General features: G+C 37.4%; 1 protein-coding gene across 1 annotated transcript in view; it reads left to right on the plus strand.

The window, feature by feature from the left end:
• The window catches only part of SAMTL (mitochondrial substrate carrier family protein), a 258,027-nt gene that overhangs the window by 57,037 nt on the left and 186,485 nt on the right, over positions 1-14,505 (plus strand). Inside the window, exon 2 of the mRNA XM_089416583.1 lies at positions 8,460-8,877. Within this exon, the coding sequence (XP_089272709.1) occupies positions 8,460-8,877 (418 nt within the window). The remainder of the gene's footprint in view (positions 1-8,459; positions 8,878-14,505) is intronic.

The following is a 14,505-nucleotide window of genomic DNA, read 5'->3' on the forward strand; positions in this document are numbered from 1 at the left end:
GTCTTTTCATGATTCACATTCAAGAGCACATAGGAAGCTTGAACTCATTCATTCAGATTTATGTGGTCCAATGCCTGTTCCTTCTGCAAATGGAAATAAATATATCATGACATTTATTGATGATTACACCAGAATGTGTTGGGTTTATTTATTGAAGAACAAATCTGATGCTTTTCAAACATTCAAGAATTTTCATAAGTGGATTGAAAATGATGCACAATCTCATATTGGGTCTATTCGCACTGATAATGGAAAAGAATATACATCAAATGAATTTGAAAACTATCTTCGCCAACATGGGATCAAACATCAAACAACTGTACCTTATAATCCCCAACAGAATGGTGTAGCAGAAAGAATGAATAAAACAATCTTGAATATGGTACGATCCATGCTTTTCTTCAAAAATGGAAAGACAATGTTTTGGGCTGATGCTGTTCTATGTGCTGCATATATAAAGAATAGATGTCCATCTAGTGCTATAAGAAACAAGACTCCTTATGAATTGTGGTATGGACATGTTCCTTCGGTAAAACATCTCAGGATTTTTGGTTCCACCTGTTATGCTTTAATACCAAAGGTACATAGAAACAAACTTGGTGTTAGAAGTCGTAAGTGTATCTTCCTGGGGTATTCAAACACCTCTAAAGCATACCGTCTCTATGATGAAGTAAATAAAAAGTTTGTTATATCTAGAGATGTCATTTTTCTTGAATCATCCAAATCTGACAGTGTTGTTGAGCGGCAACTTGATCGCTTGGATAGATTCACAAAACCGAAATCATTTCAAGAGTTTGATAATCAGATTCCACATCTTGAAGGGGGGATTCCTATACTAGATCAACATGTGGAATCTTCTTCTGAAGAACAATCTCCCCTGCATGACACTCCAACAACGGATGATGCTTTAAGTGATGTAATTGATAGAATTGGGAGACTTAATCTTGATTCAGTCCCAACTCAATCAACAGAGCAGCCTGGACCATCTCAGAAAGGTCCCCCAAAGTGGCTGACAAAGACACTTGAAAGTGTTCATCCTGATGAAATTGGAAAAACAGGAACCAGAAATACAAACCGACAAGATGGAGGTGATGTAGATGACTCTAATTCACCTGTTGATATGGATGTTACTTATGATTGTGAATTGAACTTGTCTACAGATTTTGAACCAACTTCCTTCAAAGAAGCTGCTTCTCATGATGAATGGAAAGAAGCGATGCAGAAGGAGTATGATGCCCTCATAAAGAATGGCACTTGGAAGCTGGTTGATCCTCCATTTGGAACCAAACCAATTGGTTGCAAGTGGGTCTACAAGAACAAGTACAAAGCTGATGGCTCACTTGACAAGCACAAAGCTAGGCTTGTGGCAAAAGGTTTTGCACAGAAGGAAGGGGTCGATTATGAGGAAACTTTTGCCCCCACAGCAAAATGGGCCACCATCCGGACACTCTTTGCACTAGCTGCTCAGAACGGTTGGAAAGTCCATCAAATGGATGTAAAAACTGCATTCTTGAATGGAGATCTAAAAGAGAATGTTTTTATGTCCCAGCCTGAAGGATTTGCTGTGAAAGGACATGAACACAAAGTATGCAAACTTGTGAAGTCCTTGTATGGCCTCAAACAAGCACCACGAGCCTGGTATGAAAAACTAACTGAGCATCTTCTGAAACTCAACTTCAAACATTTTGATCTTGATGATGCAACTTTATTTGTCAAGAAAGTTGGCAAAACAGTTGTATATCTTGTGGTATATGTAGATGATCTTTTAATGACAGGGAACAATGAAAGCTATATTGCATCCATAAAGAAAGAATTAGGAAAAAGTTTTGAAATGACTGATTTGGGCTATGTTCATTACTATCTTGGCATTGAAGTAACCCAACATCCAAAATCCATATTTCTTTCTCAAAAGAAATACATTGGAGATTTGTTAAACAGATTTGGCATGACAGAGTGCAATCCTCTTTCTACTCCAATGGAACAAAACTTGAAGCTCACATCTATTGAAGGAAAGGAATTTGAGGATGCAACAAAGTATAGACAACTTGTAGGAAGTCTCATCTACCTCACTACTACCAGACCAGACATTTCATTTGCTGTTGGAATCCTCTCCAGGTTTATGCAAAAGCCTTGTGAGGGACATTGGTCTGCTGCAAAAAGAGTTCTAAGGTACTTGAAGGGAACTCAAGACCTTGGAATCAAGTATACACAGGTGGACGACTTCAACTTGATTGGATACTCTGATTCAGACTTCGATGGAGACAAAGAAACTGGGGTATCTACTTCAGGATATGCTATGAGTCTTGGATCAGGAGCTATCTCCTGGAGATCACGCAAACAATCAGTACCAACAGATTCCACAACAGAAGCAGAATATGTGGCAGCAGCTGAAGCAATGAAAGAAATTGTGTGGCTCAGGAAAATTCTTGAAGATTTGCAGGTAAAACAAATACAATCAACTCCACTCATGATTGATAACACCTCTGCAATAAAGTTGGCCAAGAACCCAAAGTTCCATGATCATACTAAGCACATCAATACGAAATATCATCTGATCCGACATCATGTTGAGGCCAAAACAATCCATCTCCGTCATTGTTCCACAAACGAGCAAATTGCAGACATCTTCACCAAAGCGCTTGGAAGAGAAAAGCTTGAAAGATTCAGAACGATGCTTGGACTCACCAACATCCCTTCAGATTAAGGGGGGGAATGTTGACACCTAATCCTCAACGGATGGGTGAATTGGAACGTGATCAGTCATCAAGAAGATGAACTGATCCGTCCTATTTCTGTATATAAATGATAGTTAGCTAATGAATAAAGCAATCAGTTTTTTCCTGCCTATTCTGGAGTTACCCTGGCCTGACAGTGAGAAACCCAGTGTTTCCGATGCCGTTCCCCTTACCCCCGCGTCTGCCACCCCCGTGCAGCCTTGAAGTGCCTCGGTACGCTGCTGTTCATGTGCCCAGGTTTGCAACTTTGAAGGTGACGGGATGGTTAAAAATGGCAAGTCAGTATTCTCCCCTAGATTAAGCAGGCCTTCCGACACCGCAACAGCCAGTTGTGAGAACCCTAACCCCTGTAGGGTTACCTCCATGTCTTCCATAACCGAGGAAAAATCGGCTACCTGAACATCCGGTGGTAAGGTTGTTTCCGGTTCCTTCCTACCACACGACAAGTGTTTTTCTTCAACCCAGATATCCGATGGGGCCAAGGTGTTGGAAGAGTAATCTATCAATTCCGCATCCATGCATAAACAACTCCATTTAGCATTCCGGGTGTAGTGCCGAGAAAAATGGGTCAAAACCTCCGACAGGTGCTGACCCCTGATGTATTTACTATTCTTCAAAGACCTCGAAGACAGTCAGTCCAAAACAGGCCCTAACCACCGTGAAGTAACCAATGGAGGCCCCGAGAGTAAAACCCTACGTACATTTTCAAACTTAATGACTACGATGAAATCCAAGGGTAGAAAACCTCGGGGAGAAATGGGAAATGGATTAATTTAAGAAAAACCCCTCCAAATAGAACAGAACCGGTTGTCGAGACTCAAACCCAAATGCAGGAGAAATAAGAACCATGAACCACCAAAAATAAGCCCTGGAAAAAGCTAAACTGCCAATGTAATAGCACGCAAGGTCAACGGGTTGTTCTTTCACCACCGAGATACCTCCCATCCATGAATCCAGTTCCTGCAAAAACATAAAAACCTAGACCCCGCCATCGAAACTCGTTGCCACCATAAACTCATCTCTCAATGCTCTTTTTCTCCCATTGTTTACTATACTTATGTAATCAATCGCATGACAATAATGTTATTGGAAGGTGATGAGTAAAATATATTTAAAAATTTGTTGCCAAATATGATACATGTCAAAGAAATAGAAATGAAAATATTATGATGTCAAGGCTACTTCATCCCTTGCACATTCCTAACCAAAAACAGGAAGAGATCTTGATGGACCTCATTGAAGGATTACCCATGTATGATGGGAAGGATAAGACTTTTGTCGTGGTTGATAGATTAACTAAATACACACATTTTATGCAGTAAAAAAGATTAATTCAACAAAAAAGATTGCTGATGTCTTTTGTTAGAACATCAATAAATTGCCTGGTTTTCTGAAGGTCATTATCGACGATAGGGATGAAAAATTTAAGAGAAACTTTTGGAGAGAATTTTGCAAACAAGATAGCATATCTCTTAATATGAGCTCAACCAACCATCTGCAAATAGATAGTCAAATAGAAATTGTAAATAAATGCTAGGAAACTTATCTCTGTTGCTTTGTGACATATAAGAAAAGTAATTGGTCCCATTGGTTACATTTAGCTGAATGGTGGTATAATTCTACCTACCACACATCAGCTAAAATGACTCCTTTCCAAGCCTTTTCTGGTTCTGAACCACCAAAATGGAAGGAGTATCCGATGATTGACACTAAAGTCCAAGCAGTGAGGAATCAACTAGATGAAGAGCAAAAGATGATTAAAATAGTAAAAGAAAATTTAACAATAGCTTGTAATACAATAGAAGAACAAGCAAACTGGAATTGATCAGAAAGGCAGTTTGAAGAAGGTGATTGGATGTTTTTCATGCTCCAACCTTACAAATATCTATCTCATAAGCAACAAAGAAAGAACAAATTGGCTCCAAATTTCTACGAGCCTTTTCAAATCGATAAAAAAATTAGCAAAGTGATTTATTGTTTCAAGTCACCAGGGAATTGTCACATCCATAATGTCTTCCATGTGTCATATCTCACGAAGGTGTTGGGACATGCCCAACCTGTTCAAAAAGAAATTCTTGAATTTGATTATGAGGAAGAGTTATTTTAGAACTAGAAGGTATTCTCACCACTAAGGAAAAAGTGTTACATTCCGGAACCATCAAAGAATACCTTATCAAATGGAAAAACCTCCTAGAGGAAGATTCATCATGGGAAACATAAAATTTTCACCAACAATACCCTTCATTAACCTTGCTTTGAGGACAAAGCAATTTTTAAGGGAATGCCAGTGTAATAATAATAATAATAATAATAGTTATTAAAGTGTGCATACCCGTCCACTTGTGACCAGTCAATGCTATATAGAACACCGTCATGAGTGGCAATGTAATCATCCCATTCATTCATATTCATTTATAAACATTCTATTCAATTTGCAATACAGTTGTTTGTTTGTTACATTTTCCCAGGTTGACCATTAGTTGTCGAAGGTCAGTGTTGATTTGTCTCAATAATCCCTCGAGAGTAAAGGCCAACGCCTAAGCGATTGATGAACAAGAGCAAGGAAATTAACACCTGATGTAGAAGTCAACCGTCTCCTTCTTGGATATGCTCATGGAGGAAAGACTAACTCGTCGATATAGATCCCAAAGACGGTCGGTGAGAAGGGCACCCTTGTTTACCCGATGGTACTCTTGATGAAGCTGGAAAGGTCATGTGCCATTTTGAGGCATCCTAGGACTAACACATATAGTCTCATGATAGCTATCAGTAGGGTCTTAGATATGCCAATGTCGCAAAGTCTCTGGAATAATGCCTCCCCTGGTACAATGTCAAATGCTTTCCAGAAGCCTACAAAGCAACTGTAAACCTTGGAAGAGTGATGACGAGCGCCTCCAGTAATGGTTCGGAGTGTCAACATGTGATCAATTGCCTGGTAGTTGGGGCAGAAACATGCTTCCCTCTAGCCTTGAGATGACGACTCTCTAGTTCCTCAGAAAGCCGTAGATGTAGGACTGTGATGTAAAGCTTAGAGAATGTATGACCTACCATGATAGTCCAGTAGTTGCTTGTATTAGTTCTGCTCCCTGATTTGTGGATCGGATGAATAAAGTGTTTGCTCTAGGAGGGGGGAAGGTTGAACATACCACAGGATTAAATAAATCAGTGATATGGGATAAAGGGATTGGACATCAATCTTAAGGAATTCGGTCTAGAGCCCTCTTCTTTAGTTGCTTTGTTGGTATACATAGCTATGGCTGCTCTCCTAATGCTTTGCTCAGAGATTAGAAATGTTGTAAAGGGAAGTGGTGAGGGAGAACATGGTCTGGGGATCAAGGTGAGGAGGATGTGGTCTGCCAGGGGCGAGCGGGAAATTGAAGGGCGCTAAAGTATGTGAGAGAAGGTCCTGGTCAGTGAGGACATAGTGAACCACACTGGTCCTCCCACTGTGGGGGAAGCAAGTAAAAGCTCTTGAGCCTGCAAAACAAGGTATCCCGTTCAAGATCAGTAAACCATGGGATTTACCCAACTGTAAGAGTTGTCTCCCATAACCTGTGAGGGGTCCTCATCTTCTACCTGGGTTTTCTCCCATAAGTGTTTCTAAGGGCAAAAGTTGTGTCTATTGTGGATGTCTGTGTGTATTACTTTTCCTTCTCTATTTCTCGCATTGCAATTATTACGTTCATTGAAAGCAGCAAATTAGCTTTTAAAGAGTCTCAGATCTAAAGGAAAATTAACATACATAATATAGATTTCAGTTATTTTATCAAATCTATTGTGACGGACTGTTCTAGTGGAATATCCACGGTGTTTTACAGATCGGAAAGGAAGTGAAAAACCATTTATGTTTCTGTGCAATTCCTTAGGGAAGGTATTGGTTGCAAGGATTAAGAATACCGGGAACTGAAAGAACATTAACATAACACGCATAATCCTGATTTGATAGGCATAAAAAACAATCCAGCTGTTTATTTGATAGTCATTTAGATTTTGTTCAAGATCTGTTTTCTTTGTTTTGTTTATTATTACCTCTGTTTCTAGCAATGGTCCTAAATATATTACAATCACTCAATTAGTTGAGTGAAGACAGACTTGGGGCTCAGTCATTGTTAAACTCCAAGAACAGGTTGCTCACATGATTGGAGTAGTTCATATAGTGTTCAAATTTTAAGTTTAAATAGTTTGCCTCATTGATGCTGGTAGACAGAACTCTGTGACTATGTTCATATTTTTCTGATTTGCAGTGGTAAAGTTTTCTGTAAGGTGAGGAAAACTTCTGCTATCTATTTGTATATGATGAGGGTTGGAATTTGTTAAATCTCTAAATATTCTCTCCCAAATCACAAAATTTGAAGATTATTGTTGCTCACAAACAACATAATATTTAAGACAAGAATATGCTGTTTGTCATGCGTCAGAAGGTATGCTTTCCATTAATGTTAGAAAACAACTTGCTATGTAAATACTATATAAGTTGGGTTTGTTTGCTGTCCAGACGTACCTATTTGCCTTCAACTTTGATGTGTTACAGCCTAATGAATTCTCTAACAGTATGAACACAAACTAGGAGTTTGTATTGTGGGACATATTTGTGCATGTTAACAAATTGTTGCTTATAAACAAAAGAAAATGTAAGAAAACAGAATATGCTTTCTGGAATGTATCTGGAAGTATGTTTTTCATCAATATGGAAAACCAATTCGCAGTGCAAGTACCATATGATATAAGTTAAGTTGCATTTTGCTTAGACAATATTTATACACTTGTACCTTCAGCTTTGGTGTGTTGCAAACCTGATGAATCATATAACAGTATGAACACAAGCAGTCTCTAACATAAGCTACTATAGCTATGTATCATGTTACATATTTCTGCATAGAATTGAATTATCATGGATGCAGCATGTCCTCTTCTTGGACATTTTGTTGATCAACTTGACTATCTTTGCTAAAGTATGGCATGTCAGAGTGCTGATTTTGTGCTTTAGTTTTTCGAAGTGTGTAATTATATTGATTTAATAGTTTAGCTATTCTCCTTGAGGAAAGTAAAAAACCTAAACTCTATGCTAGCTTTTGATCGATTTGTTTATATGTTGTGCTTTTGAAGATCAACTTTCTTGTGATATGCTGCCCAATAATTCTTTATGAGATAGGCACTTCACATCAGCATTGTTGCTCTCTCTGGTTTTAAGTTTCCTTGGATTACCCAAATGCTAACTGCCAAGCAGCCCAGTTACAAGGTCCATTATAAGCTGGTTATAATGCCAGGGATGTTATATGTCATACTGCAACATACACACAAGAAATGGGTGTTATAGACATTTGGATTGTTGAAGACTTTAAACAAGCAATACCCTTTGATTGCTCAAGTCAATATATGTTAAAATTGTTAACCATCCAAGTAGTAAAATGCAGTGATAGAACTCAAGTGCAGTATCTTGGGCAGTTGCCTTTTTGAAAAATCAGGCTCTCCTTTCTAAATTACATGACAAAACTATATTTCACTTGCAACTATGTTGATGTTTGCTTTCATGACAAGCTTTTGTAAATGTGAGATTTACAGTCACGCTGTTTCTAGTTTGAAATCTTTACCATGCTTGTAATGCCTAAGTAATTTATAGTGGATTATTAGCTTGTAATTCCTCACTTGTTTTTTAACTGAATATGATTGATAGTTTTGTCAAGAAGTTTAGATTTATGTAAAGAATTTACCTTCTTGTCTCAGGTAGGCGATTCTTTGATGAGTTAGACAGAGATGGTGATGGTCAAGTAACACTTGAGGACCTTCAAGTTGCCATGCAAAAGAGAAGGCTGCCACGACGTTATGCTCGCGAGTTTTTGCGGCGCACAAGGATCCACATGTTTGCAAAGTCAATTGGCTGGAAACAATTTCTGTCTCTAATGGAACAGAAGGAGCCAACTATGCTCCGAGCTTATAATACTTTATCTTTGAGTAAATCTGGCACTCTTCAGAAAAGCCAAGTATTAGCGTCACTGAAAAAAGCAGGCCTTCCAGCCACTGATGAAAATGTTGCAGCAATGATGCGGTTTTTGGATGCTGATGCAGAAGGGTCTATTTCTTATGGCCATTTTCGCAACTTTATGCTGCTTCTTCCACCAGAACGGCTTGAAGATGATCCACGGTATAATGAACAGACTAACTCTATTTTGTTTCTGGAGTGAAAATCATACTATTGGAAATCTTTTACTTGACTTGGATGAAATAATGCAATCTTTCCGTTGTTGTGTTCTTGGGGACTATCTACTTTTGTTCTTTTACTACAATTCTTGGCATTGGACTATAGAACATTGAGTGATATACTGAGGGGGCTGCTTGAGATTGTAATTTTGCATATCTGATGTTCTCTCATAATGAGGTCGACATTTGTACATGAGTTTTTTTTTCCTTATTTGGGGGAGACAGAAGTGAGCACTAATAGAGATGAAATATTTTGTTGATCCTAGCTGCATAGAATGGAGAATGTTTTGTATGGAAAGTAAAAGTCAATTATTAAATTGGAATTGTAACATGATTCTTCATGCAGTATGAACTCATCAAGGCCATTGTTATGCACACTTACCTTGTATCTTATTATCACATCAGTCCCAAAGATATTTCTAGAAAGGATTGATAGACTTTCATTGAGTTTCTTCTTGGAACTTTCATTTACTTGTTATAATTTGTGCTTTGTAGTTTTACATATTCTGACTTGTGCAAGTAGTTTCTGACTATGATCCTTCAATCGAGAATTTTCTTTGTTTTTATTGGATATGACTTCTTCAAGCTCCTTCTGCTTCTTTGATATTGTTTCTTGATTCTCTTGAAGTATCAGTTTTGAAATATTCTTAAAACTTCTGATGAAGGCATTATCGATTGTGATTTCATTTTCATGTCTTGGAATGTGATCATCTTCTTCTTATAAGGAAACATATATTTTTTTTGCTCTATGTTTAACATGAATGCACTCAGTTCTTTAAACCAAGGTAGACCAAAAATTATGTCAATCTCTTTGTTATACATAGATACAATGCTGAATTGAGATATGTATTCATAATGATCAACTGTCACTTGTAAATCATTAATTTCATGCTCTTTCTCACCAAAAATATTTTCTCTTTCACAAATATTTGGCTTTGGAATTGATAGCTGATTCACCTAATTTGTGCTTCGTAGTTTTACACTTTCTGACTTGTGCAAGTAGTTTCTGACTATGATCCTTCAAATGAGAATTTTCCTTGTTTTTGTTGGATATGACTTCTTCAAGCTCCTTTTGTTTCTTTGATATTGTTTCTTGATTCTCTTGAAGTATCAGTTTTGAAATAGTCTTAAAAGTCTTCTGATGAAGGCATTATCGATTCTGATTTCATTTTCATGTCTTGGAATGTGATCATCTTCTTCTTATAAGAAAACATAAATTTTTTTTGCTCTATGCTTAACATGAATGCACTTAGTTCTTTAAACCAAGGTAGACTGAAAATTATGTCAATCTCTTTGTTATACATGGATACAATGCTGAATTGAGATATGTATTCATAATGATCAACTGTCACTTGTAAATCATTAATTTCATATTCTTTCTTGCCAAAAATATTTTCTCTTTCACTAATATTTGGCTTTGGAATTGATAGCTGATTCACCAAATTAATGTTGATGTAATTTTCTTTGTTACTTATGCCGATAATGGCATTAATCATTCTTCCTTGGGTACTCCCCTTTAATGTAAATAATTTGAAATCTGCAATTGGAAGACTCTTATGGAAGAATCTTCCTTCCTTCATTTCTAAATAAAAATCCAATTTTTTGTTTTTTGGAAACATAAGACCTTACCTTTTTATTTTTGCTAAAGTCACCTTTCAAAATATAATTAAAAAACCTTTTATATATATATATATATATATATATATATATATATAAGTAGGCTTTTATATCCTTTATATATAAAACTAACTTATATATATATATATATATATATACTTTTTAATAATTTCCCTTTAGTAATAATTAATGGTCACGACTTGAGCATGAGAGTCATGATGTTTAAATTGCTTCAATATTTAGAGTGTACAGTTGATTATCGTGACATCACATAAAAAACCTTTATATATATATATATATATAAGTAGGCTTGTATATCCTTTATATATAAAACTAACTTATATATATACTTTTTAATAATTTCCCTTTAGTAATAATTAATGGTTATGACTTGAACATGAGAGTTGTGATGTTTAAATTGCTTCAATGTTTAGTGTGTACAGTCGATTATTGTGACGTCACATAGTTCGGTGTTCAGAAAGGTTGGTTGGTAGTGTAATTGGGGCATCGACGATAGTCTTTGGTAGTGGAATTAAGATGTAGCAAAATAGCTGGTGGCACGGACAACAAGATGGGAGATAGGCAATAGGGAGATGACGGAGGGCGATCAAGCGACAAGTGACACAGGCTTGTCGACTAGCGATGGATTGAGTGGCGGCTGTGGGCGGATTCCCTTGTGGCGGGGGAAAGATGGCGTATGTGGGGCTGGTTGTCGGGTGACTGCGGTATTGTTTGATGGCAATGCAAGAGTGTGGGGGCATGCCGGTAGTGGCTGCGTGCCATAGAAAGCCCAATGACGATGGTTTGTATTTGCGTCGGATGACGACTCCGATGCAACGTGTGGTTGCGTACAACGGCTCCAGTGGGCCATGTAAGTTCTTTTTTATTTATTTTTAATTCTTATATATAATTTTATTTTTGATTTTTATATAATAGATTTATCTTTTAATTTTTTAATGTTTTTAATATATATATATACACACACACTCTATTTTTTAGTAATAATTTTTTTGACTTTTTTTTTAATTATTATATATATATATATATATGTTCTATATATAATCCTTTTTTTTGTAATTTTTTTTTCCTAAAGAGCCTCTTTTTATTTTATTTTATTAATTTAAAAGTAATAGACCAAAGTCAACTTCAACTTTTGGTGGCCAAAGGCTAAAATCGAATTGACTGTCGAGTTGTAGGAGAAACTCCAAAATCTTTGAGTATGTGGTAAAAGTTTGGGCAATGGCCAGGATGAGAGAGCGTGACTCTAATACTAATGTAACGAACAAAGTTTATACTCACAAGTTAGATACTCTAGAACACTTGGAATATGAAGTTGTTCATTGAGGATATATATATATATACAAGAGATATGGTATATGAGATCAATTCTAAATGAGGACCTTCTTATACACCTAGGCAGGTGCCCCTTCATGAATGGTCGTCTTTAGAGACATGCCTCGTCTATACTAATCATTATTTAATTAATAATTATTATGATTATGATTATGATTATTATTTATATTTATATATTTTATATATATATATTACATTAATAACAACTCGTGAGATAACGGTTCCAAAATTCTAGGAACCGTGCAAATCCAACCCAAAGTGTGGTTTCATATTTTGGAAGCACGATTGCGAGCGCGCTTCGTTCATGGTTGCACATGGTGTGGTTCCGAGGTTTGGTGCATTGGGGGGATGGTTCTTGTCACATTGCGCTGAATTGTTTGGTGAAGTGTGGTTTTAGAGTTTGTAGCGATGACTATTATTAGTGTTCGAGAGTTTCATTGTTGGTGGGCATTTCCAACTTTGTATTATTGATGTGCAGGTTGTAGAATCTACTGGAGTGTATGTTGTGGAATCTATTGTAGTAGTTTGATCTTTTGGGTTTTGCGGAAGGGAAATTCATTGCCCCTATCGACCCAACAACCTAATAATAAAGGAACTAATGTAGAGAGAATCATATTTTATTTGATGAAGGACCATTTGATTCATCACATTGTGGAGGAGAAATAAAAAATGAACATGTTTGATTCCTTGATCACTTTGTACTAGGGTGTGAATATTTCCTAGAAAATGGTCTTAAAAAGCAAGGTCAGAGTCACATGCACGATTGACATAGACATGGTTACCAATTACTTGACAAAGATTATTGAACTTCAAGATCAAATTGGTGCCATTGTGACCAAGGTGGAAGACAAGGAGTTAGTGCCGATAGCTTCAAACAGGTTCTCCTTATCTTGGGATCTGTTCATTCGGGGAGTTTATGATGTTGAGATGCTTTCCACCTTTGAAAGGTGTTGTGAGGATTTTATCTAGGACGAAATCATGTTGGGGACTATTTATGCCAGTGTGGAGGAGAATTAGAACCTAGTCCTTATTGCTAAGATGAGTAGACATAAGAAAGGAAGACTTGGGAGGGCTTAGAAGCGCAAGGAGGAAGATCTAAGTTCTTTAGACTAGGGAAGGAAGACTCAGATCATGTGAAGTGTTTCAAGTGCCACAAGATGGGACACTCTGCAACTTAGTGTCTAAAGAGCTAGAAAGCCAACAAGTAGTAGAAGTGCATAAGCAATTTGATGTTGGTGTAGAGGCATCTACACTTCAGGCACCATTCTCCATGGTATCATGACATTCCATTAACACCGTATTTGGGGTTGAGTGGGGTGTGGTTAGTGAAGTACCAAAACATGACCTTCAACAGGAAGGATTTCTACAAACTTCGAGAATGAGAGGATGGCATACAAGTGGAGTTGGGTAATGATGCCACTTATTTGGCATGCCTTTTGGTGATGTTCTTGTTGAATGATGTTTTATATGTTGGCTTAATGAAGTTTTTTTGTTTTGTTATTTTAGTTTCTTGCATGATACATCTATTCTGTGTGATTGAGTTTCATGATCAACAAGTGATCATTTAAAAAGCGCAATGTTGACCTGGTGGAGTTTTGGCTAAATGAGTGTGTGAATGTGGTGTTTAAAGGTTGCTAGTATATTTAGTAAAGCATAGATGGGGATAAAGCTCATTTCCCCCTCTCATTTCCTCACTCTTGTATTTTTGGAGAGTTTGGAGAAGAGAGGACAAGAGAGCTTGGAGAAGAGAGGCTTGAGGAGAGCTTGGAGGAGTTAAGGAGGACGAGCTAGGAGAAGTGAAAGAGGAGGAGCCTGGAGGAGTAAAGGAGGGCTTCCATGTACAAGAGCTAAAGAGGTAAGTGCAAACCCCAAACTCCCTCATTTTTCTGTGATTGTTGTTTGTATTTTTCTCCTCGCTCTCCTCCTCTTTCCCATTCTTTCTTTTTTGCTCATTTCATTGCAGGTTGTCCATCTATATTCATATTCCAAAATAGCGTTCTTTTGGCTTCTATGTATCATTCCACTTCTGGTTTTCATGATGGCAAGGGGGAGTAGGAATAGAAGGGAGGAAAAACAAGAGGATAGTGGTCCCCATATGAGTGACCCAATGTATGATGAGGAGGAAGGGTTTGAAGAGAAAGGGGGTGAAGAGGAAATTGAAATGCTAGAGGGAAAAGCTGCATTGACGCCCTTGTGGAATTTTGTGACCAAACTTGGGGGCAAAGGTGGTGGAAGCTACAAGTTTATGTGCCTCATGGTTGTCATGGAGGAAAACCATATAGTGGTTCATATACTCGTGTGAGGAGTTTGCCATGCTATGGAAATATTTGAGCAACTATACACTTAACATTGGTCCATTTGGGAGCATGCATGCAATTAGAGATCAAGAGAATTTATTTTCTCTTGAGTGGTGGAACATGTATGAAGGTGCTACTCCACTTCTACAAACTTTGGCATTGCGGGTGCTATCACAGGTGGTAAACACTTCTTCTACAGAGAGGTGTTGGAGCTCTTATTCTTTCATCCACAGTGTTAAAAGGAACAGGTTGAGTTTAGACCGGGCTGAGAGCTTGGTTTATGTTCACTACAAATTGCGATTCTT

The sequence above is a fragment of the Pinus tabuliformis genome, chromosome 3_2 (assembly GCF_031772625.1).
Source record: "Pinus tabuliformis cultivar Carrire ecotype Pingquan chromosome 3_2, CPIR1, whole genome shotgun sequence".
NCBI lineage: Eukaryota > Viridiplantae > Streptophyta > Pinopsida > Pinales > Pinaceae > Pinus > Pinus tabuliformis.